Genomic DNA, 24831 nt, shown 5'->3' with positions numbered 1-24831 from the left:
TGATTCATGTTGAACGAAAAGATTAAGCGATAGAAATTAGCCCACATGGGTGGACCCTTTGATTTGATTCTAATTTATCTGAATAAAAAAGCTTACTCTAAAATGCACAAAAAAATTTTTTTTGAAAAAAGGCAACCAAATAAGACTTCCTTAATGCTCGTTTACATGATCGATTATCAAATAGCATTGTTTAAGGAAACTCATGCACCAATCTAGTAAATAATAGAGCAACAACATAAAGCTAATGCACTGAATTCCTGATTATCGAATTTTATGTGGATAATTTTTTTTCCATATAAGTTTCCACTTTGTTGCCAGGAAAGTTGATAGTGCTGAGACCATGATTAGAGTTAGTAAAAAAAAAGAGTTCCAATGGAAACCATAAACATATAAGTAAATACAATTCGTTAACATATTTTTTTTATTCTATTTATTTAATGATGTTAACAGAAATGAAATTAAATTTGAACTAATTGTGAAACTTATGATGGATTGTTTACCTCAGCACAACGATTAAATCAACATGATTTACCGAAACTATTTCCTCTAGTTGTAATGAGGTTTCCTAAACGAAATAATAAAATAACAAAGCGAGAAAATGAGTTTCATCCGTCACCCTTTGGATAATTGTGTTTGCAAACTATGTCGCATGTACACTGTTAGTGCGATGTTCATTTAAATTCCAGAAAATAAAAAAAATAAAAAAGAAAATCAGAAGAAATATAAGTATAACTGAGAGCATTAACCACTGGAAAGGGGGGTTGTGGGGGGGTTGGGGTTGGGGTGGGGAGTCCGGAACCAAAATGTAATTCTTTTTGACTCAAATGACCGAAATTTGTGGGGGAAAAATAGTTACCAAAATATATGCAGCGTCTTTTTAAAAGACGCTATACTTTAACAGTCGTTTGGCCAGTTAAGTATAGCGTCTTTCAAAAAGACGATTTAGGTGGGCCCATAAATTATTTCTTCTGTGGTTAACTGACATAACAATAATTCAACTGGGTATATCGTTTTTAAAAAAATTTCTATACCTCTAATAATTGCACCCGAGGCTGATTTTTGCCTTATTTAAAGAGGTGAAAGATTTTGTAAAAATCCATTCATAAACATATTCAAGTGTTCTAAAATTTTTCAAGTGTTCTGAAATTTTTCTTTGTTAACTTGTTTTGCATTTTGTCATAATGTCTGAAGAGCGAAAAATTAGGGTTTCATTATATTGGGGGAGTAAGGTTGTGGTGGCGAATAACTCAGTAAGCTATAGTTTAACTCCATAGTGTCATGTTAAGTTGCCACTTACAATGGAGTACGATAGATTGGTATCGTTGTTATGTAATAAAATGAGTGTGAGCAAACGTTTGGTGAATTTTGAAATAACCGGAAGATATCCGTATTCTGTGACTCCGCAAGGGGTTGCTTGTTATGCTGAGTTTAACATCGAAGACAATGAAACTCTGAGAGATTTTTGGGGACTCCAGATGAATACAAGAAATTTATTGTGATAAAATTGTTGGAAATGTACGTCAAGGCTGAAGACGTTCGCAATAATTAGGTTGTGCAAAGTAGGGAAATCCCTCAATCATCGGGTGGTTATTTTGGATCAGTTTTAGCCGAACAGGTTCCGGCTCAAAGAGTTTGGCTGGATCTAAATTATCTCCACAGGCGAATGAGGATCGAGGAAATAATTTCTCCTCTAGTATACATAATTCACAAGCCGAGTGGTAAACTTCAATTATCGTTTGTGTTACGATGTATATTTTTGTGTATTGTATTTGTATTAACACTCATATATTCCACAGGGGATACCGACCAGATATGAATTTTACAAGTTATGAACCAACGGCCAGTTGGAATATGACTAGTTTTTCTGTGTTGGATCATGGTGGTCCATCTGGGAGTCAGCATCAACAAGATAATGTGCATCATAGGATATGAACACATTTATGATTTGTAAGTGAATATATAACGTTATATGTATTTTTGGACCAATTTCAGTAACTCATTATTTCTTTGGTTGTGCAGTGAAAACGAGCAACTTGATGGTCCTGTCCTCATTCAATTGCCCGTAGACGACGTATTTACTCGGGATTTGGCAGATGCGCAGAGTCAGAAAGATAATAGTGATTATTACAACAATGACGATGAGTCTGGAGATGACACACCCTTCCCTGACGGGGGTGATGATGGGGAGGAAGAGAATGCTGAACCTGATTTGATGAGGGAGCATGCTCCACCTCCCGTTAGACCAAGAGTGTACGAGTTCCACGTGTCGTTTCATTCAAGGCATATTCCCTACCTTGATTATTTGCCAAGTACGCCGGATCTAGATGCCCTCACAAGGGATATTGACGAAATTCAGACAGCAATGTGGGATAAATCTAGACCAACGGTGCTGTCAAAGGGTATGCTTTTTTCTAATAAGGCGCGCCTAAGTAGGGCGGTGAAAATGTATAGCGTAAAAGAGTGCCGTGAGATGATCGTATGGGAGTCATCTCCGGATGTATACAAGGTTGTTTGCCATGGATGGTTTACGGGTTGTAATGCGATAAAGAAGAAAATAAATATGTGAAAAGTGGGTAAATACATTAGCACCCACAATTGTGAAATGGACACATTCAATGGGAATCACTTCAACTTGGAGGTGGTGTATCTTGAGCTATGGGTGGTAGAGGTGGCTGAAACTGCAGGAACTGCTCCCAAACCCAAACCTAATATACAATTTGGACGTAAAATTTAAGGTATATTTTTATGATGTATGTTATAATGAAGATAGTATTTGTCTATGTTTTCATCTTGCAACATCTCGTTGGGTGCCCATGCATGCCCGGCACATCTGCCGGTACATGTAACCAAGCATAGCAGCACCCCAGTTGTATTGAGGTAAATCATCTAGCAGCTCAAGATGATGAAGAAATTAATCTCAAGCTGACTAGGTTTACCGAAATGTTAGGGAACAATATGCCTCCAAACATAAGCAGCAACATTGACATCGTGTACCACCTAATATGAAGCTCCGGTGTATCATGATCAATGTCATCATGGATGTCCTCCAAATACTGCCGGATGGGTGTCAATAAAATACGAATAGCCCCAAACAATACACCCTCATCCTCTGGCTGGAGAGCGGACAAAATACGCGGCTACTTGAGGACCTCCGCTAAGGCGTCCACAAATACGCGGCTCGCGAAAGTAAAGTTCAGAGAAGCTAATTTGAGCACAAGTTCTACCACTGACCGCGATGGAAAAGCGCGGCCGCAGAATATCTGACGCGGTCGCGGTGATATTTTCGCTGAGAGCGGTGATTGAAGTTCAGAGACTCTGCAAGTTAAGCTTGACTGAGGAACGCAGTCCGCGTCCAAATTACGCGGCCGCGGTTAAACCTAAGGCGGACGCGGTGGGTTTTACGCTGTCCGTGAAACCAAGTCCAAACCAAGCCCAGAACTGAAGAAACGTGGACCGCGCTCATTATTACGCGGCCGCGATAGCTCAAGCGCGGATGCGGTCAAAACGCATCCGCAGGGTCATTTTTGTCTGGGAATTTCAGCCTAGTATAAATAGATCTTTTTCACATTTTTAGGTTAAGATTTGTTAAGGAGAACACGTGAACGGTTGGTTTTTACCTTTTTGAGTAATTTTAGAGTAGATTTATCTTCAACCTTTATAGTTTTCGTCTTGTATTTGAATATTATGGCTTATATTTCATCTTCATCTTTGATTTCTGCTATTATTATGAGTAGCTAAAACCATAGCTAGGGTTTTGACCAAACCCTAGAGTGGGCATTTAATTGGTCTTGAATTTTAGGGCTTAATTATTTATGGGTTTGTGGTATTTAGCCTAATTCATGCTTTAATAGTGGAATTGGTGGTTGCAAACACTGATTCGTGCCTTTATGACTTAGACTCTTCTTGAGAAAGAGAGACTAAGTCTAGGAAAATTAGGTTAACAAGGAATTGGGGTGCATTCAAGAGATTGATAGCCCCAATTAAAGGGTTAAACCCAGAGATAGTAATGCCCGACTTGAGCCAATATCATTTGTTATGCATGAACACCCATTTGGACTTGAGAAAGCCAAATTGGACAAAGTCACTCAAACTACCAAGAGGTATAGAGTGAGCACTTATGTGTGATGGTTATATCACGAGCCCAATCATAACAAGCTTGCCTTGAATTCTTAATACCTGTTAGATATTTACCTAGGTGGAAGTCACTACCCTAGTCCCTTTTAATCCTTGAAAACAACCAACAAAAATATTGTACTTACCTTTAACTATTGCATGCTATAGAAGTAGAAGTAGATAACAAAACCAACTATTTGTGGAAGTACAATTAAGAGCAAAACCCGAATCTCTACTCAGATATAAACCTAAATCCAAACTAATTAACTCTCTGTGGATTCGATCCCGACCTTTGTTGGGTAAAACTGCATCGACCATCCTTGCTACTCTATAATAGTGCAGGTTTGGAACCGACCAAGGACCACTATGTCTTTATCTGCCAAGTTACAGTGCTTTCGTACCTCAGGGAGGACATCTTCGGTGATCATATATATCTTGATGCCTCCTCACGCCAACCCTATACCGAAGAGGGCTTCTCAACCTTAAAGTAATCGGTGACTGTACAATCCCCGGGAATGAACATCTTCAACGGAGGTTCAACAGCCGGCTCATTGGTAGCCACGTTAGCAGCGGGCCTCTCCGGGTCGACCACATCGGGAGTGGTTTCATCGATTTCGGTGGTCGGTTGAGAAGAAGAAGTGACTTTTTGCAGCACAAATTTGGAAGTTTTAGACATTGTTATTTGAAAAAAGCTTGAAAAAGATGAAGGAAGGACGAAAGATGAAGGTTCAAGTGCGGTGGTTTGGTTAGAAGATGAGTAAAATTTGTAACTTATTGAGAAATTTTGAAAAATAGAGGTAAATATACAAGAGTATGAAGAAGGGTAGAAGACTCGAGGGTAGAAGCTTGAACATAAAGTAAAAAATGAATGAAGGAGGGGAATATTTATAGAGGCTCCACGATGTTTCACGTTTAGAGATAGCCAATCGGTGGCTGACACGCGTTTGAGGTCATAATGACATGACTGACGAGACATTTCGGGTTCTTTGTCGTTTATGCCACGACGTATAAGAGAAGGAATTGAAGTACGTATATCGTTTCTCGTCGCTTCCATAAACTTACTCTCCGAAAAACGAGGGGACTATTTGCATACGGGTAAAACCGAGCCTTTGAACACCTCGGTTCTTGATGAAGTAAACGGAGCAGAAATGCAAATGTGAGGAGTTGGAATCGGGGTAAGAAGCCCCTCGAGTCGAGGCCCGAGCAAAGACATATCCTCGGAGGAATGGGAGTCACGCCCCCAAGACCGATTGGGACCCCTAAACTTCGGAGAACGTTATCAGACAACGAGCACGACTAACAAAGGGTCGTGATATCCGTGATCAGCCGGGTATCACTGCATGAATCTCGGCATATATCGGCAAAGCCCCGTTGATTAGTTAAACAGATGATTTTTACCATTTATGGAATTGTGCTCAGGGTAAAACTCACCTACTATATAAAGGGGGGGTCTGATTATTCATTAACCACATTGTAACACGCACGCCAAGGCAATATACTCTCATTTTTCTCTATTATTCAAAATTCTCACTTTTGTTCATCAGTGCTTCGTTATTGTGAATCCAGGATCGAAGGCAAGCTTTTTATTAAGGTTGTAACCGAGTCTAGAATCATTCCAGTGGTTTGACAATTTATTACGTCCTTTATCTGTTTAATCTAACGCAATTTAACATTTGTATTGAATTACTTCACATATCCTTAAAACCACATATAAATTTAATTATTATTCATTTTGGAGGGTAAACAGATATTGTATACGGTTAAAATCGGGCATACCCGATTTTCCTATTTGATCGAGACAAGGGAGTTGCATCGGGGGTAGCCTCGTAATGAATCAGACCCGAGCTCGAAGACGAGGCATCGAGTCTAAAGGTCTACGTGTCCGTTGAGACCGAGGCCAGCAGCAATCAAGATTAAGTGTGACCGACTTCGAGTGAAGTGCAATAACGGAAAGGCGAGATATCCGTAACCGGTCGGAGATCACGACGGAAATCTCGGAACAGATCAAATCAAGGGCGGTTATTTGTACCAATCATGAGATTTACTTCCGTAATTAGAATTGTACTATAATTAGGATTCCTCTAGTTTATAAAGGGGGGTCCCATCATTTATAAACATCTTACATTCACGAATATCAAGGCAATATAATATTTGTTTCTTCTGCTCATCAATTTACTGCTCTTTCGCTGTATTTACTTCACTATTCTCGAGGGTTCATCAGCTCGAGGGCATTGTCCAAGCATTGGTTTGTTTTACATTTTTGTCAATTCTCATCATTTATCTCTAAATTAATCAATTGCTATTAAGTGAAATCACGTATCCTTAAAATCACATTACAAGTTTAATTGTTACTCGATTTCTAGGGTAAACGCATATAAAAATATTTGATACGAAATGAAAAGACAACTGAATGTTAAGTAGTTTAGAAAGAGCTATTACAGTTTTCCGAAATAGCTTCTTTGCATGAAAACTTAGATATAACAACAATTTTTTTGAAACTAATAATCAAGTCACCCTATTTTAGTAAAAAAAAAATGAAAAGACTACAGTGATTAATGTAAATTAAATTATGTAAATTCAGGTTAAATAAAATTCTTGAATCTGGTCCTTTTCTAGATACCGAGGCCACCATCGCAATGTCCAGTGTCTTTAATTAGGTGCATGCCTTACAGTACCTCTGCAAATTGCCAAGTGTTTAAAGGAGTTCCATTTTTTTCTTTTAAATTCAGTAAAGGAGAATTCCTAAAAAAAAAAAAAAAACTCATTTGTCCTAAAAAGGGGCTATTTGTCATAAGTTTCTCCAACTATGGTTTTCAGAAAATACATTTTTAATACATTTTACATATAAAATTAAGGTTACGATGTAGTATATTCCTTCCATCCTAATTAATAATGTATCACTTGTTTTATTTTGGATATGAAAGAATATATAACTTTCACAACCTTCAAAAATTATGATTAATCAAATTATATACTTATTTAAATTTAATGTTAATTGATATTCATTGAATATTATTTGACTTTATCATTACTTTAACATTTTTTACTATTAACAATGTAATTTATATCCAATTGAACATTTTAACTTTAGTGTTTAGTTAAATACTTTCGTATAAAACGGGACATAAGGATTCACTTTATAATTTTCAAATATATAATATTTATATATATAAAATATTAATATAGTTTAACATCCACATAACATAAAAAAATTCTTTGTATTTTATTCCTTGAATTTTCACAGTAGAGAAGCAACAATTATTTATTTGAAAAAAATCTCTTATCTCTAAAATAGTTCAAGAAGATATATATTCGTTTCCCTTTCACCTTTTACCCATTCTCTCTCTATACACACCTTTTTTCCATCTGTTCTCCTATTTGTCACCTTTTTCATTGTGTGTGTCATGTGTTTTAAAGACCACCACCGCCCTTTACTACTTCTTCACATTACAGTCCCCTCAAGAAGAAAATGGCTACAGCACCCTCTAAACTGATCTTTTTGCTCTTCTTGTCTATTCTCCTTATTACCTGCATTCTTGGTTAGTACTTTAATTTCTGAAATATGAATTTTATTGTACTTTTTGTTTGACTACTTACAAAAATATTGGTGTCTGAATGTTTGATTAGCAGCAAGTTTCTTGATTTGCTGCACTTTCTGATGATTAATTACCAAGTTTGCTTTTTGTTTAACAACAAGCTTCTCTTTTTCTGCTCTTCTGTTAATTAACAGCAAATTATATGCTTTTTTTTCCTGCTCTTTATTTCTTTCTTTTTATTTTCCAGCAAAAAAGATACTCCATATCTGAAGGATTAAATGTGGGTTAGTGCTAGTCTTGTTTGTTTTTCATCGTTTTATGGAAGGATTAGCCACTGTTCTATGTATGTCAGACTTGGACTAGGGTTTTTATCTACTAAGGAAATGGCTATGTAGTGTGTAAAGATCTGATTTTTTTAATCTTTTTCAAGTTAAACTCTCAACCTACCTCAGTATACCAAGGATATTGACTCCTTTTTGCTTTGGTGCCTTAAAGGGGGGGGGGGGGAGGTGGGGTTAAGGCCTGGGGGAGGAACAATGGAGTTTGAATCCAAGACAAAATATCTGTAAGAAGTGTGATTAGGATCATAGATTAGGTGGAGAAAATGACTTAATGAATTAGACATCCATAAAGCTGGTCTGTACTGCTTGAAGTTGGTATTCCAATGGTATGGTTCAAGTGTTGAGACATTGGAGTAGCTACAAATCCTAACTACAACACTCCGTGAGCTCATCCGTTCCTACCTAGTTTATCTGGCATCTAGCAGGCTTCTCGATGAATTAGTCGACATAGACTCCACGGTTCAACTGAACTCGGTATTTTTTTCACATGTAGATATGTGTGTGAAAAATTGCTAAAATTTTATTATCAAGTTCTGAACCCATAATTGCTAATGTAGCTATGGTTCAGTGGTGAAAACATGAAGGTTGAACCCATCTCATTTAAATCCTCAGATCCACCCTTAGCCCCAAGCACTACTCGCGGGGAAAAAAGTTGGTATCCAAAGTAAGCATGTTAAAATCTGATCATGTCTACTTTGAAATTGAGCTGCTTCCTTGTACAGCTTATGGAAGGGAATGATAAGTTGATATCTGGTGTTACAAGATATCAGTTAAACTCTAATGTTAAAGTAAAGCAAACAAGTCTCATGCAAGATGTTCTTTTGCAGGGAAATCACCAGCCAAAGACTTTGAGCACAAAGAGCTAGAAAGGGAAAAAGAACAAATATTCCACTTGTCCCGTAAAGAATTGGTTGAATTATTACCCGTTAAAGCAACTAAACATGACTTGATGGATCCACCAACTGTCTATCCTACAACTCCTGTCACTAATCCTGTCTCGACTCCAGTTAATGTTCCACCAGATAATTCAGCTCCGACGATTGTTACTGTCCCTGCTACAAATCCTAACACTGGATTTCCAAATCCTGGGTCGACACCTCTAGCTGTTCCTTCTACTACTCCTGTTTCTGTCCCAAATACAAATCCTGTCAATTCACCATTACCAATAACCAATCCAGTTACCACCCCGAGCACAAATCCACCGGTGAGTAATCCTGTAACGACGAATCCTTCACCAGTAGGTGGTGTTCCTGTCACCACCCCAGTAACGCCTCCTGCTACGACAAATGCACCTATTGCTCCAGGGCAGAGCTGGTGTGTTGCAAAGAATGGAGCGATGGAGACTGCTCTTCAGTCAGCACTTGATTATGCTTGTGGAATGGGAGGTGCAGATTGCTCGGCCATCCAACAGGGTAGCAGTTGTTACAATCCTAATACTCTGCAAAATCATGCATCTTATGCCTTCAATAGTTATTTTCAAAAGAATCCAACACAAACCAGCTGTGATTTTGGGGGGACTGCCATGATTACCAATTCGAATCCAAGTAAGCTAAATATTAAGATCATTCATTATCATGTCTTGTTACTGAAAACCTACATTTCAGAATTTTCCTTATCTTTTATGTACAGGCACTGGTTCTTGCATTTTTCCGAATTCGGCATCTTCAACTTCATCGCCTGTGACATCTACTCCAACAATCACAACCCCGTCTCCTGGAACAGCAGTACCAACGACATCATCAACAACAGGGGTTGCAGTACCAGGGTGAGAACAAAGTTAATCAATATCTATGGAAAAGATTATCTATAGGCTCTTCATTTACCCCATTTTGATGTACTTGTGCAGCAGCGGAGCACCTCCAACAGTGTTGAATGCGAGCAATCCTGCTTTGGGAGAAATGCCCACAGGCTTCGGTGATACCATCCCTCCAACTGTTACCACGTCGACATCCATGTCGAGTAGTTTGAAACCCTTTATCAGCTGCATCATTCTGTTTGCTTCCCTCATGACTGTCAAGCTTGCTTTGGATATCTGAGGAAAAGAGAAGCTCAATTCTCAATTAAGAAGCTATGTACAGTTTTTGTGGAGGAAACAAAGGCAGTTAGTACTACCCTCTCAAGGTTTAGATATGACACACCTATACACCACTGCTTAAGTTAGTTACTTATTCAGATGTGAAAATTTTAGAAATTGGTTTTAGAGGCAAAATCCATGTCTTGTACTCTCAGGTAACTTTCGTGCCACCAAAATTAAATAGGTCCGAAGTCGAACTGTTTATATGATGAGGAAGGAGGTTACTAGTCCTAGATCTTGTATGATCAGTGCAGCAGAAATCCAATGTTGGCAGAAATTGTTAGGTTGAATATGTTGCCTATGGTTCCAGTTGAATGAAGAAATTTTTACCTCCTATAGCAAAGGTTAATACCTTATTTATATTAAATAAATATCCTTTTAAAAAATTATATTCTATAGATACCTTTTGATTCTTATAGCTAAATATCTATTTATGGTTACCTCCTGCTCTTAAGCCATAAAATGCTCTTTGTATTATTTTTCTTTCTCATTCTTTCAGATTTTTCTCCACCCTCTCTCTCTTAACACGCCAGTATCTCTCCCTCAACCGCCATGGAAATCCATATCAAAACTGAAGACGATTTATGTACTCTAAATGAACGAAAATCAAAGAATTGCCATCCTCTGTTTTCATGATTGTTTGCAAGTCAGCATCTTCTTCTTTGAGTTCTGCTTTGGCATAAATAATCGGGATCCTTTAGGGATCATGATTCAAACAACTAGAACGGAAAATAAACAAAGAAAAAGATAGCAGGGATATGTGGAATTTGACGGAATTGATGAAGCAACACAAATTCAGAAGACCCATTTTAGCCGCTTTGATGCAGGTTGCTTGAATAGATCCATTAGGGTTTTAGGGTTTTTCATTGTAATTCAATGTATCTCGTTGTATTCCATGTATTTCGTTGTATTCACTGTCTTTTTTTTCATTGTATTTCAATGTATCCCGCTGTAATATATGTGTTTCATTATATTCATTGTCTCGCTATATTCCATGAATGTATTCATATGTTTTTTTAATTAATATAATTTATGTATTCAAATGTATTATATAATTTTTCTGAAGATTGCTATTTTTTTGGGGTATTTTTCTGTTGAGGATCTTTTTTATAATTGAAAATACAAAATTTGTGTGTTATAATTGAATTTGTTGAGTTATATTAGGAGTATATTATGTTAATTGATTCACTTTCCGTTTTAAAAACAGTGTAATCCCCTATTTCACACCGTGAATACAGTCGAATACAGTTGAATACAATAATCTGTCCAGCTGTAATCTCATGTTTCACTCCATGAATACAGTCGAATACACTCGAATACAACAACTGATTAGCTGGACTTCCCTGATTCACGCCTATTTTTGCTACTGTATTCATGAATACAATAGCTTAAATACATCAAATATATCTTATAACTACACAAAAGGTATCTATAATCCGTAATATAGCAAATGGTATCTATAGATGGCTAATTACTACCAAAAGATAATGCTTTATGAAAATTTCTCTTAAATGAAATGAGTAGAAAGCCCAGCAACATCAGTTGCTCTCTTTGCTTTTTCTTTTTGCCTTTCTTCATGGAAAACACTTGGGTCAGTTGTCATCCTTATTTTTCTAAGAGCCCATTTGGCCATGAAATTTTTTTCACTTTTTTCCGAAATCACTGTTTGGCCATAAAATTTTCAATTTTCACTTGAAGAAACATTTTGGAACTTTCCGAAAATTTGAAAAACTCCAAAAAGCTGTTTTTCAATTTCACTCAGATCACTCACAAGAATTCAAAAACAACCCAAAATTATAATCATGTCTAAATACAACTTTAATTATCAAATACCATTTTCATTGGAATTTTTTTTTTAAACTTTTTTTTCTAAATTTTACAATTCTTATGTCCAAATGCCCCCTAAGAATGTGTTCCCTGAAAAGTTTGAGTACAGCCATACAGGGATAAAATCCCCTAACTATAGACAAGATTTACATTATACAGCCAACAAGATCCAGACCAAGATTGTTCAAAAAGGAAACTACTAATCTCCTGCTTTGATGGATATTTGATACTCGGTTTGACTTATATTAGTTATAGTGGAACAAAATGTTAAAAGTAATGGTTGATGCACTATTTTGATAGGATACTTGAAAAGAAAAAAAAATAGAAATTGAATAGTTAAATGGAGTTTGATAAAAACAACTATGAAAAATATATAGGATGACATTATTAATTGAATAATGTAAATATTTATTGGATTTAGGTCAAGTTATTTTTTCATACCTTTTAGACTTTTTTCTGGACAAGTAACTTTATCAAAATTCTTAGACTTGTTTCTTCTCTGTTTTCCCATGTGCAGTTTCGGTGCAACTTTGAAAGATGATTGAACAGTTTAATTTTTGTAATTCGAGATAGTAAAAACTACTAAAAAGGTAAAGTGAAAGAAACGGTAATCATATTGGAGCATATCACTGGCAGACATAGGATACTCCCTTCCATAGTCTTTTACTAACTGAGCTTAACATTACAGCACAAGTAAACAGTGCGACTGGGACTTGGTAGCCCAGGCAAGTAAATGATGATAAATAGCCTTATTGAAACATGTGCTTATTCAATTTTAAGATTTTCGTCCTCCTACTCTATGGGATTTCGTCCAAACACCTAAACTTGTTCAAAATTACTACTTTAAAACCCTCCAATGCTGCTTGTCTCTCAATCATTTGATGTCAAAATCCTCATTAGATAATGAATTATTTAACCCTAAATACTAGGTTAGGGGATTTATGAGTTTCTCCTTTCCAAAAGTGAATCTGCAATAACCACGACTTGTATCACCGGTTGTCGGAAATTTTCAGGAAGCGGATGAACTCCCTTTATCCACAGACTAGATATCCTATTGTCATGCAAGGAAGTACTAACCCTAGACATTGTTTGTTTCCCACAAGAAATGCTAGAAAAATCTTGTTTTCCTATCCCCTTAATTGTGTACTTATAGGTTATACGTAGCTTTAGGAGGAGAACAAGCTATTTGTAGTTATTTTTTTATATTTTTTCCCTCTAATCTATTATTTTATCTGTAATCTTTAAGGAATTTTTACATTCCTAAACTACATAGGAAACCTTTTTACCCTACATGTTTAAGGTTTGAGTAAATTACACTTAGTATACCGAATTACCAATCCTATACCATACTTAATTAAGGGTCTAATTAATGAGCTGTTTTTACTCCTTAATTAAAGGTATCATATCTAATTAATGGGCAGTTTTTACTTCTTAATTAAAGGTATCCATATATCTCACGTTTCTCTCTCCTTATCCCTCACCCCCTCACCCACGTTTTTACCCATACCCCACATTCTTTCTTGTTCTTCATCCACGATTGCAAGATCAATCAACGAAAGATGTCCTTGAGATGCATTAGCAAGCGAAATCTCATTATATTTGAATGTCGTGCCAATTTCCTCTGCAACAATTGTGGCATATGTGATCTGATTTTCTGAAAGTCTACATGAAATCAAAAGTTGCAACAAACATTTTAATACGCCACAAACTAGCAAAACAATGAAAACAGATACACTTTAGTAGTTTTTTTTGGGTACCAAACAAAATTCCCTCTTCTGGAAAAGTCAAAAATGAGAAATTTATTGGTAAAGAGACTAATATGAAAAGCTGCCGACAACTTCTCCAAACGACTTAGAAATACTGACTGTTGAAGCCCTCACCTAGATTTACTGTTTGTCGTGTATTTGTAGTGTAATTGCAGTGTAATTGTAGTGTAATTGTAGATTTAGTGTAATGGATATGATCTGTTGAAGCCCTCACCTAGATTTACTGTTTGTAGTGTAATTGTAGTTAGTTTGTAGTTTATGTAGAACATTCCAAGATTAATTGTAGTCTAAAATGTAGATATAATGTAGACATGATTGTGGATGATGTGTTTCCTGTTTGCCCTGTAACTGTAGGTAAATTGTAGTTATTCTTATATTAGGTACTTAAACTGTAGGTAATTTGTACATTCACTGTAGGTAAACTGTAGGTAAATTTGTTTGAATTGTAGAACTGGTTTTATACATAATTGTAGAGTTTTTGTAGTTAATAGTAGTTATAATGTAGGATTCATGTACCGCTTCACACCATCTATCACAGTATGGATATGATCTGTTGAAGCCCTCACCTAGAATTACATAACAAACAGCAATAAAAATATTTACAATCATAAAATAGTTTATCTACAATTTATCTACAACGTATCTACAATTATATCTATAAATTATCTACAATCTACAAATTAACTACAATTTGTCTACAAATTATATACAATCTACTATTTGATTTCACGATGTATTTGATTTCTACAATTTTTTCTGTAGTATCAATTGATACTTGTTCTGCAATTGTAGAAATCAGGATACTGTAGCTTGCATTCTCATCTACCACAATGACATCAACTTCAAAATCTCTAAATCTGCCATAATTATCCCAATCCCCATTAAATTGTAGCATGATTGCGATTTTGGACATGATTTGTTGTTGATGTTGATGTTTTTTTTGGATTTCTAGATTGAAAGAAGAAAAGATGAAGAACAGATATATCTGATCGATTATTTGATAGAAGCAACGACGAAGAACAGATTTTTTCAACTTTGAGTTGTTGAAACTCGAAAATTTTGAATTTTACAATTTGAATTCAGCTCGTCGAAACTCTTAGTAGTTGAATCTGTTCTTATTTTTAGGAGCTGTTCGTTCTTTTTTTTTTCTTCAGAATTTGAATTGTAGTTCTGGAGAAAAAAACGCAGATGAGAAATCTCCTTTCCCTTTTTAAAAATTGAATTTAATGTAGCATCAATTGTCACCAAGATTCTCTCCTTAATTTTAGCACGTTTTTAGGTAATATTCTGCTCCTTTAATGCCTAATAGTCGAATGATACAAATTTTGTAGGTAAAATGTGGACTGGGCGGGTAATATACAAAATATGCACATTTTTGGTAATAAACTTTCATATATGGTATAGGAAGGAAAAAATCCCAATCTTTAACTAGAACACTCAAAAAAGAACTTCCAAAATTTACAACAACAACAACTAGTAAAATTCGACAAGTGGGGTCTGGGGAGGGTAGAGTGTACGCAGACCTTACCCTTATCCCGGAGGGATAGAGAGTCTGTTTTCGAAAGACCCTTGGCTCAAGAAGAAGAAAATAAACAATAGACAATAGATCAGTGACAACAACAGAAGCCAAAAAAATAGTATCAGCATTGTAAGAAACAACAAAATAGATGAAAAGCAACAATAATAAGTAGCAATAATGCCATAGAAAATAGTGTGGAAACTACATAAACCACTAATACAATTTAGATCTCTTTGCTATTAAATTATGATGAATATTTCGCAAGCATTGCATAGAAAAATATGAGATTTATGATTTTAATTTTTGGGATCCTGTAGTTTATCTAATTCTAAATTTACTTATGAGGTATCATTTATCTATTGAAAATATTTTTTTTTATTTTTCTTATTCTGATTGGTGGAACTCCCTTATGAAGGTGTTATTTTACTTGTGCAAATTTATTTTTAGCATACAAAAAAAAGATGTAGTTCCCTAGTGAAAATATTGATTTTACTTGTATTGTTACTAATAAAGGTACGATTCCTTCTTTAAATGCTAATTGCATTTACTTCTTGATGTCCGAGATGTAATTTTCATACAAGAACAATAACATACCAGTGAAATTCTACTAGTAGGATTTGGAAAAGAGATGTAATTTTTATATTCGCAAATAAAAAATGCATCTTAAATTGCCCGAATAAATTAAAAAATATGAACCGAACAAAAGTTTCGAACAAACTCCATATTAGTTATTATAATGTGTACATTAAAGAAAATTGTGGCACTCCACACCTTCAAATTAATCCTAGATCCGTCTCTACACGTCATCAACATATACTAACATAAACTATAAAATTGCTTTCAGAACTTGTTAGTATAAACGTAATAATCCCTTATGAATCATTGCGAAGACAATAGAAGTAACCACAATAAGACACATATATAACACTGTCTTGAAGATTGTTTAAGGTCATAACAAGACTATAAAAATCTACAAATCATATGTTCGTGGCCTTTTGGATGAAACACTCTAATTATTTTATATTACGCCTAGTTCTTTATTGAGAAAGGCAGTATTTACATCCGTTTGGTGCAATTATAGATCCAAGCTAGCAATAATAGCTAGAATTATGCGACTAGAGGTGAAACTAGGGGTGACAATTTAAGCCCAAACTTATCCAACTCGCCAAGAGATTAATAGGTTGAGCTACAAACATTTTAGTTCATGGGTCTATTTGGGCTGAGCGCAAGTTAATCCATCATTTTTATAGCCCATTTTGACCCATGAAGTAGCCCAAATACAACCTATGAAGCTCACCCAAAACAAAGGGATCTCAACCCAACTTGTTTGGAAATTTACATAGTTGCCTCATCATTAGTCTTTGTATCTAAGTTTAAAAATGAGAATCAAGGTATCTATGATTTAATGTAAATATGAACAATTTTGTAATTGAGTTATGCGGTGAAATTTACTTATTTAAAAATAACATAAAAGATATTTTTCAACTTACAAATTTTAAAACATATTTTTTATTTACACAAAATATATATTGATTCTCAAAATACTAATAGTATTTATTTACCTTTTATTCATAGGCGCATAAATTAAAAGGTAAAAGACTTTATTTATGCAAGATGAACATGATACTAAACACATGAGTCAAGTTGGGCGGGTTGGGTTATGATCCATTCTTTCGCCTTCCAGCCCATCTTAGTCCAAGTACACTTTGGGCTGGGTTGGACAATAACTCATTTATTGACTCAATCCATCTTGACCTGCCCAAATTTATCCCAACCGCCCATTTGTCACCCCTTGAAACCATACAATAGGTGAGAAATTAAAGTCCCGTTCTAGTCGATCCTTCCCTACTGTGCCACAAGCCATTTACTTTGAGAATTCATTTGGTTACAATAGTTTTGTGTTTTTTAGAAGTCACCTTGTTCCTAAACTTGCTTGATTTCTTAGACTCCACCAATTCTCCTATTGCATTAATATATTTATCCGTTGAAGGGCTAGAAATAGCGTTTTTAAATTTCTCATTTTCATATTTAAGAACATCAAGTTTTAGTTGAGATTTATGTAATCTCTTATGATTTCCGTTTAAATTAATTTTGCTCTTACTCGGGCCAAAACTATTCATTTCGCTCTCACTTGGAACAAGAAAAGAAGATTTATATTTGGAAAATTATCAGCTATGTCCATTTATAAGTAGCTTATTACAAAAATTGATCAATTCATAAAATATTACTAATATTAGCCAAATATTACTAATATTAACCAAATGTTACAAATATAAGCCAATTAGCTATTTGTAGCAAGAAAAAAAAAATTTGCTTTCTTTTGAGTGGGTGTTATTAGAATAGATTGGATACATCTTAAGGAGTTTGAATCTTAATTTTTGGATGATTTGGTGGAGTTTTTGAGGTGCTTTGTATCATTTGTATATCATATATGTATCATATTTATATCAAAAGTGTATCACATGTATATCCATGTATACCTGTGCGCGTGATACATGTGTCGCAAAAGATTCTTTTGATTCGATTTTAACTACGAACTTTGATATCAAATCAGTCCAAATCACTACAAGAAATTCGACAAAAATCGACCATGATCGACCGACCAATTTTGGTCGGTCAGAAAACCGGCCAAAAAACCGACCAAAGTTGGTTGGTTTTTCAAAATATGTTATTTTTTTAATTTTTTTTACGAAACAACCAACTTTGGTCGGTTTTCTTTGGCGCAAAAATGCGGGAAACTATTTTTGAGCCCCGCGAAATTTATTCAAGAAACCGGCCAACTTTGTTTGGTTTTTTATTTAAAATAAATTAAAATTAATATTAAAAAAACCGATCGAAATCCGTCGGTTAATTCGGCCGGTCATTTTAAAAAATCGACCAAATTCGGTCGGTATTTTTTAATAAAATCGCACTTTGGTCGGTTATTTTCGTGCGAAAATACTATTAAAGCGTATAAATGAAACAAAAGACAGTCTTAAAACAAAATGCACCAATTGTCTAGTGGTATAATAGTATCATGCCACAGTACAGATCCCGCTTCGATTCCCAGATGGTGTATTTTTTAATTACATAATTAAAATACCGACCAACTTTGGTCGTCGGTTTTTTTGGCAATATTTTTTTTTTTTTGAATTTAATTGACCGACCAAAGTCGGTCGGTAATTTCCGACCAACTTTGGTCGGTATGCCCTTCCGACCTTCAAAATACCGACCACACGTTAATGGTCGCGTTTTGGACGGTTATTGGCCATTACCGACCAACTTTGGTCGGTTTTTCCCGAATTTCTAGTAGTGAATCACCTCTAATCTTTCTCAAATTTTGTATATTGACTCATCTATATTTTTCACTAAATTTCAACCTTACCCGAAAAGGTCTTTTTGTGCTTAGGTTTTTGGAATATATATATATATATATATATATATATATATATATATATATATATTGTATTTCATTATCTTGTTTGCTACATTATTTATGAAATTTCCTTTTCGTCTTGCATCTAATATTGCTGCTTGCGCTTAAAACATGGAAGGAGATCTTTGCGTGTGATTAATCTTGGAGAGAAAGAGCCTTATTATTTGTGTTTTAAATTCTTATATGTGCTTAGCTAGTTTTGATAAGTGTATAATTAATGGTTAGAGATTGGTAATTAAGACATATTTGGGATATTTGTTTGGGTGGTTGTTAAGTATCGTTTCATAATGTATCGCATTGTATTGTACTGTATCGTTTGATGAATACAATGTTTGGATGGATTGTGTCGTTTTGGCGTCGTTTCATGGTATCACGCACCTGTGATATGATGAATAAACTTGCAATATTATAAAGAAAAATTATGATACGGTATATAAAAAGGTAGGGTAAATGATAAAATAAAATTATTTAATAATAATGAAGGGTGAGATTGAGAGAAAAACACAAGGAAACGACGCGACCACACCAAATCGGTCGTTACATAAAGTGGCACATTTCATCGTTACGTAACGATGGATTTAACGATACGATACAATAAAATTTAAGTAACAATCAAAACAAACATTGTATTTAAAGTAACAATACGATGCGATACGATAGGTAACAACCATCCAAACAAGCTGTAAAATTCCCTTTATATTTTAAACCAGGCTGAAGTGAAATCGGGTTGAAATAGCCATAAGAACAGTTAAAGATTCAGGAATATTGTTCCTTGAACTAGCCAAAATATGACGTACATCTGTAAGATGAATGTAATATTGCTCTAAAATATTTGGAAAAATATTAGCAAAATGAAGGAATCTATTGCAAAAATTCTGGGATTGAGTGATACATATTTGATACGTTCGCCGTTCATTCAAGTAAGAACTTGAAAATTGGATATCATAAAAAATGATTGGAGAAGCTTTAAAGGTGTTGAAGAATTCCTATGTGGGCATTCAAATTACTATTTCATGGAACATTGCAAATAGGGATCCCAGAAGCCAACACGACTCCCAAAATACATACATATACATTTGAAAGTATATATATATATATATATATATATATATATATATATATTTTATTTTTATTTTTATTTTTATTTTTACCCTACAAGAAACCAAAGGCCATGCTGTTTACCCTAAAATCCGAGTAACAATTAAACTTGTTTTGTGATTTTAAAGATATGTGATTTAATCCAATATTAATTGATAAACAAGGAGTCTAATGTGTAAACTTAAGAGTAAGGCAAGTCAAACCAGTCGTGTAAGCAGACCTTGACCTCGAGCAAGGGCGACCTCAAGGTAAGTGAATAAGAACAACAAGAACAATAAAATAATAAGATGATTCAGATGAACAGTAAGAAAGAAAGCGAAAGCGTATATTCTCTTCTCAATGATTGAATGATCGTTACAAATGATTGGAGTCCCCTTTATATAGTAGGGGAATCCTAAATAAGGTACAATTCTAATTGTAGTAGGGAATCTTATTATACAGCTGTCTAACTGCCTAGTACAAATCCGTTCCAGAATTTACGCCGTGATCTTAGGGCCACCTCGGGAATCTCGCTCTTTCTGTTATAAAACCATAACGGTATTATCTCGAGGTTGGTCGTACTCGGCCCCGGTGTTCATCGAGCATTCTGATCTTCGAGTATAGTATTCTGCCATCGGGCTCGAGCCCGGCCCATATCGAATTTGTTTCTCGATGCAACCCCTCGAGCCTACAAAATCGAGGACACATGATTTTACCGTATACAGATAGTCCCCGCGTTTTTTGGAATAAAATGATAAGAAATGACTTGAGCCTCGATTTTCCGGAGTCCTTGATGATGACGTCATTCCCGTGGCGTAGGCGCTCGAAGTGACCGAAACGTCCTGTCGGTTCGCTTCCCCAAAATATTTAATGCTTCACCAGTGGTGGTCGGCCACTAGCGCCGTTGAATCGTCGCCGCTTGCGTATAAATACAAGGTTCAGTTTCGGAAAAAACTTTACTTCAATCTTCAGGCCGCCTTCAAACTCCTTTTACCTCTCCCTCTCTCCATCTCTTCTCTCTCAGTATCCGTTACCTGATTCCTTTTAGCGCCGAAAAAACACCAAGTTCCACCTACTTCCGCCTCTACTAATCCAAATCAATGGCAAAAACTTCCAAAACAGTTCCTCAAAAGGAGAAAGCTTCCTCCTCCTCTTCCCGTCCAGCCAAACTTGTGCCGCCGGCCCTTCACGAGATTATTCCCGGACCCTGCGTTATAAAGAAAGACTTTAACGTTAAACCCCCCCTCGCAATCCCTGGCCGATGCGAGCATGTATCCCGGTATATCAGCTTGATAATGGAGAAGCACCTCAAGGCCCTGAAGAGAGACTGTGGCTGGGGGATGAGGTCATGGTACAGATACCCGACCCCGAGGAGAGCATTACCAATCATGTGGAGGGGTTCCTAAGTGTTTACACTTACCCCTTCACACTGGGTCCCCTCGATCCAATCGTGATCGACTTTTGCAAAAGATATCAAGTCACCCTCGGCCAGATACACCCTTCTTACTGGCGTATAGTGATTACGCTTCGCTACTTCTCTAGCAAGGCCAATGGACTAGAGTTCACCCTCAATCACTTCATCCTATTGTATCGGTCTCAGCTTTTTTGAGGGTTGATCAAGCTCCAATGCCGATCGAGCAAAGCCTTCTTCGCTAGCAATGATGAGGATAAGGATCGGGGCTAGATGATCCGGTTCGTACGAGTGAGGAGCTCGGACGTCATCCCCGAGGAAAAAATGCCGTTCCAGGAGAAATGGAACTTAAGTAAAATATTTCCCCCCAGTATCCTCTTATATTTTGTTTTCTCATTGTGTGTTGTCTTCTCTCTTTTTACAGCGGTTGCTTGGATGCCCCATGCGCTCGCGACCTTGAAGAATGGATCGGGAAATTAGCTGCGACCTCCTCGTATGACGAGCGCAAATGACGTGACTTGGCAAGGGGCAAATGGGAAGCCAAGCACCATGGTTAGTTCTTCTCCTAAGTCTTTGATGCTTTCCCCTTTATTGGAGATGTCATCTTACTTATGTCTAATTTTCATTCATGCCGACATTGGAGATGTCTCTGAAATGAGGCCAGCCCCGCCCGGGGAAGAGACCAAGTCCCCAATTCCAAAATCAGAGAAAGATAATAAGAGAAAAAGGGCTTCGAAACCCGAAGACCCCCAAGATAGGAGGGCCCCTACTCGAAGGCAAAGGAGGAAACTCATTCACGTGGACATAGACTCAGTCCATCAACTGAATGATGAAGAAGAAGACGAGGGCGAAGAATCGGAGCTGGTGACCCGAGCCAGGAAACCGGTTGAAGCCGTCAAGCCCTCCGAATCGGAGACCCTTCCTCGAAGTGAGAAAACTCCGAAGAAAGACGTTGGCAAAGCCCCTTAATCGCCTGAGGTCGAGATCGTTCTTCCGCCTTCAACAAGCATACCAAAGGAGACAAGTACCGAGATCCCCGAGGTTGAACAGAGTGCCCGAGCGACATGCTCGGGGCCATGACAATAGGTCACTCTCCTCCTCTACTAGCTTATTCTAAGGAGGCAATAAGGGAAGCTCAAGCTCTGCGAACGCCTGACCCGAGCGGAGTCCTCGGTGAATAAGATCCTTTCCGGGATTGCTTTACTGGGGTCGATGATGCCGCCGACCTCAACGACGCATCTACCCTCTTCGAAGAGGCTCACCGTCTTTTCTCTTGGGTAAGTACTAACTGCTATTGCTACAATTTCTTTTTCTCCCCTTACCCTAACTGATATCTCTTTTTCCGCGTAGGCTATTACCAGGTTTAGGGCCGAGCTGAGCCAATGTGAGGCTGAGCTCAAGAAGTCCTCGGATGAAGGGAAGGCCCTAAGAATCCTTTGCAGCCAAAAGGAGGAGGAGCTCAAGGACCTTCAGGCAGACTTGGCCAAAGCTCGGAAAATTGAGGCCGAGCTAGACAAGCAAGTAACCTTCATTTTGAAAGAGTATGGTCTACTTGACTCAACTGTGGAGGCTAACACTTCAGTGTCTCAGCTGCAGTAAAAACTGGAGATGATCGGGCATTTTCGAGGGGAGGTCGATCAGGTTAAGGCTGACTGCAACCGGTGGAAGGAAAATATGGATCGACTTGCTGTTGAGAAAGAGGCTGCTCTAGTCAAACTGGCCTCGGCTGAGACCCAGCTCCGGGGTGCTAAAGAGAAAAATCTGGCCCAGGCAAAGAAGATCGATGGGCTCGAGGCCAAACTTGCTGCAACCCGGGCTGAGGTCGTTGAAGCCAGGGCTGAGTTCGAGAAGACGAAGGCCACGACTGATAAAACCGGTGGGATCCCTGTCATGTCTAAATAGGACCAAGCAAAGCAATCCATGTTATCAATAAGAAATTGAATGAGTTTTTTCCTGAGTTCGGGGGTTAACCCCGTCCCCAGGTATAACTTACGTTCGGGTAGATGCTCGATCAATATCACCTGTTCCAACTCTTCGACCGTTGACTTGGTTGCATCTGATTCTGCGGGAACAACGAAAGTTCTAGGAGTGAGGAAATCCTCTTCTTCTTCTTCTTCTTCTTTGATTACCTGTTTCTCTGGTTCGGTCGAAGATGGTGACGGTGATTGCTATTTGGCCATCTGCTTATTTTTGGTGCTCGATTTTTCTGAGGTCGAAGGCGCTGGTATCGGCGTCACCTCATCAACTGCAAACATTTCTTTTGCAGCGTGTTCTTCCCCTTAAACTGTTTTCACACCATCCACTGTTGGGAATTTCATCATCTGATGAAGGGTCGGCGGCATTGCCCTCATGTTGTGGATCCATGGCCTCCCGAGTAGTGCATTATATCTCATGTCGCCTTCAATGACATGGAATTTTGTATCTTGGATGGTCCCGGCCACGTTCACTGGTAGGATTATCTCCCCCTTCGTTGTTTTGCTTGCCATGTTGAAGCCGTTTAGGACTCGAGATGCAGGCACAATTTGGTCCTGCAGGCCGAGCTGCTCTACGACCCTTGATCTGATTATGTTTGTTGAGCTACCTGGATATACTAGAACACGTTTAACTTGAATTTTATTTAACAAAATAGAAATTACTAGGGTGTCGTGCGGCTAAGAAATGCCTTCCGCTTTTTCGTCATTGAACGATAGGATGCCCTCGGGCACATAACTTCGAGTCTGTTTTTCTCTGGTAATCGACACCTTGGTACGTTTGAATATAGTCCCTTGTGGAATATCGACCCCGCCAACGATCATATGAATTACATGCTGCGGCTTTTCCTGCTCATTCTTTCTGTTGGCGTCTCTTTCTCTGAAGTGATTCTTAGCTCGATCACTGAGAAACTCTCAAAGATGACCCTCGTTGAACAATCGAGCTACCTCCTCCCTTAGCTGTCTGCAGTCTTCTGTCCTATGGACATGCGTGCCATGATATTTACACATCAAGTTTGGATTTCTTTGAGAAGGATCGGTTTTTATAGGTTTGGGCCACCTGGTGTCTTTGATCCTTTCGATGGCCGATACGATCCCCGATGCATTGACACTGAAATTATACTCCGATAATCGAGGTGCTTCTATGGGATCGGTATGTTTATCAAAACCATTCTTATTCATAAGTCCCCGAGAATTTTGCCCTCGATCATTTCTTCGATCATTCCGAGAAGGATTGCGTCCCGGACCGTTGTTTCTTCGATCTGCGACATATGGCTGATACTGTTCCCTATTTGATCTTGGTTCCCTCGAGGCCTTAATTGCCATTCTATTTGGATGAACTGAACCCGAGGGGGCTCCCAGTTGGTCGTCCTCGACCCTAATCTTCGATTGGTAACGATTATGTACATCTGCCCATGTTACAGATGGATACTCGATCAGATTTTGCTTCAACTGTCGTGACGCGATCGAACTCCACTCGTTCAACCCCTGTATAAAAGCTTGCACGGCCCAATCATCTGAGACTGGTGGTAATTCCATTTGCTCCATTTGAAATCTGGATACGAACTCCCTTAGCATTTCATCACCCCTCTGTCTTATCTTAAAAACGTCCGATTTCCTTGTTGCAACCTTTATGCCCCCGGCATGTGCCTTCACGAAGGCGTCTGCTAACATAGCAAACGAATCAATAGAATTCGGTGGCAAGTTGTGATACCAGATCATCGCTCCTTTTGACAAAGTTTCCCCAAAATTTTTCAACAAAACCGACTCGATCTCGTTATC

General features: G+C 37.4%; 1 protein-coding gene across 2 annotated transcripts; it reads left to right on the top strand.

Moving 5' to 3' along the window:
* The first annotated feature begins 7455 nt into the window (after positions 1 to 7455).
* Positions 7456 to 10400, top strand: LOC109236424 (glucan endo-1,3-beta-glucosidase 3-like). Of its 2 annotated transcripts, none has more exons than XM_019402608.1 (4): positions 7456 to 7652; positions 8818 to 9534; positions 9620 to 9755; positions 9840 to 10400. In XM_019402608.1, exons 1-4 carry the CDS (start codon positions 7583 to 7585, stop codon positions 10024 to 10026), a joined length of 1110 nt encoding a protein of 369 aa, XP_019258153.1. In that variant the 5' UTR covers positions 7456 to 7582; the 3' UTR covers positions 10027 to 10400. The 2 variants fall into 2 exon arrangements, with proteins under 2 accessions (XP_019258153.1, XP_019258152.1); XM_019402607.1 differs by having other exon boundaries at positions 9837 to 10400.
* Positions 10401 to 24831: the final 14431 nt, after the last annotated feature.

Source organism: Nicotiana attenuata, unplaced genomic scaffold (genome assembly GCF_001879085.1).
Source record: "Nicotiana attenuata strain UT unplaced genomic scaffold, NIATTr2, whole genome shotgun sequence".
Taxonomy (NCBI): domain Eukaryota; kingdom Viridiplantae; phylum Streptophyta; class Magnoliopsida; order Solanales; family Solanaceae; genus Nicotiana; species Nicotiana attenuata.
This window is presented reverse-complemented; position numbering and strand designations above follow the sequence as displayed.

Coding starts and splice junctions, on each gene's coding strand:
- LOC109236424 (XM_019402607.1), top strand. CDS start 7,583: ATGGCTACAGCACCCTCTAAACTGATCTTTTTGCTCTTCTTGTCTATT. Junction 7,653..8,817: donor CCTTATTACCTGCATTCTTG/GTTAGTACTTTA, acceptor GTTCTTTTGCAG/GGAAATCACCAGCCAAAGAC. Junction 9,535..9,619: donor GATTACCAATTCGAATCCAA/GTAAGCTAAATA, acceptor TTTTATGTACAG/GCACTGGTTCTTGCATTTTT.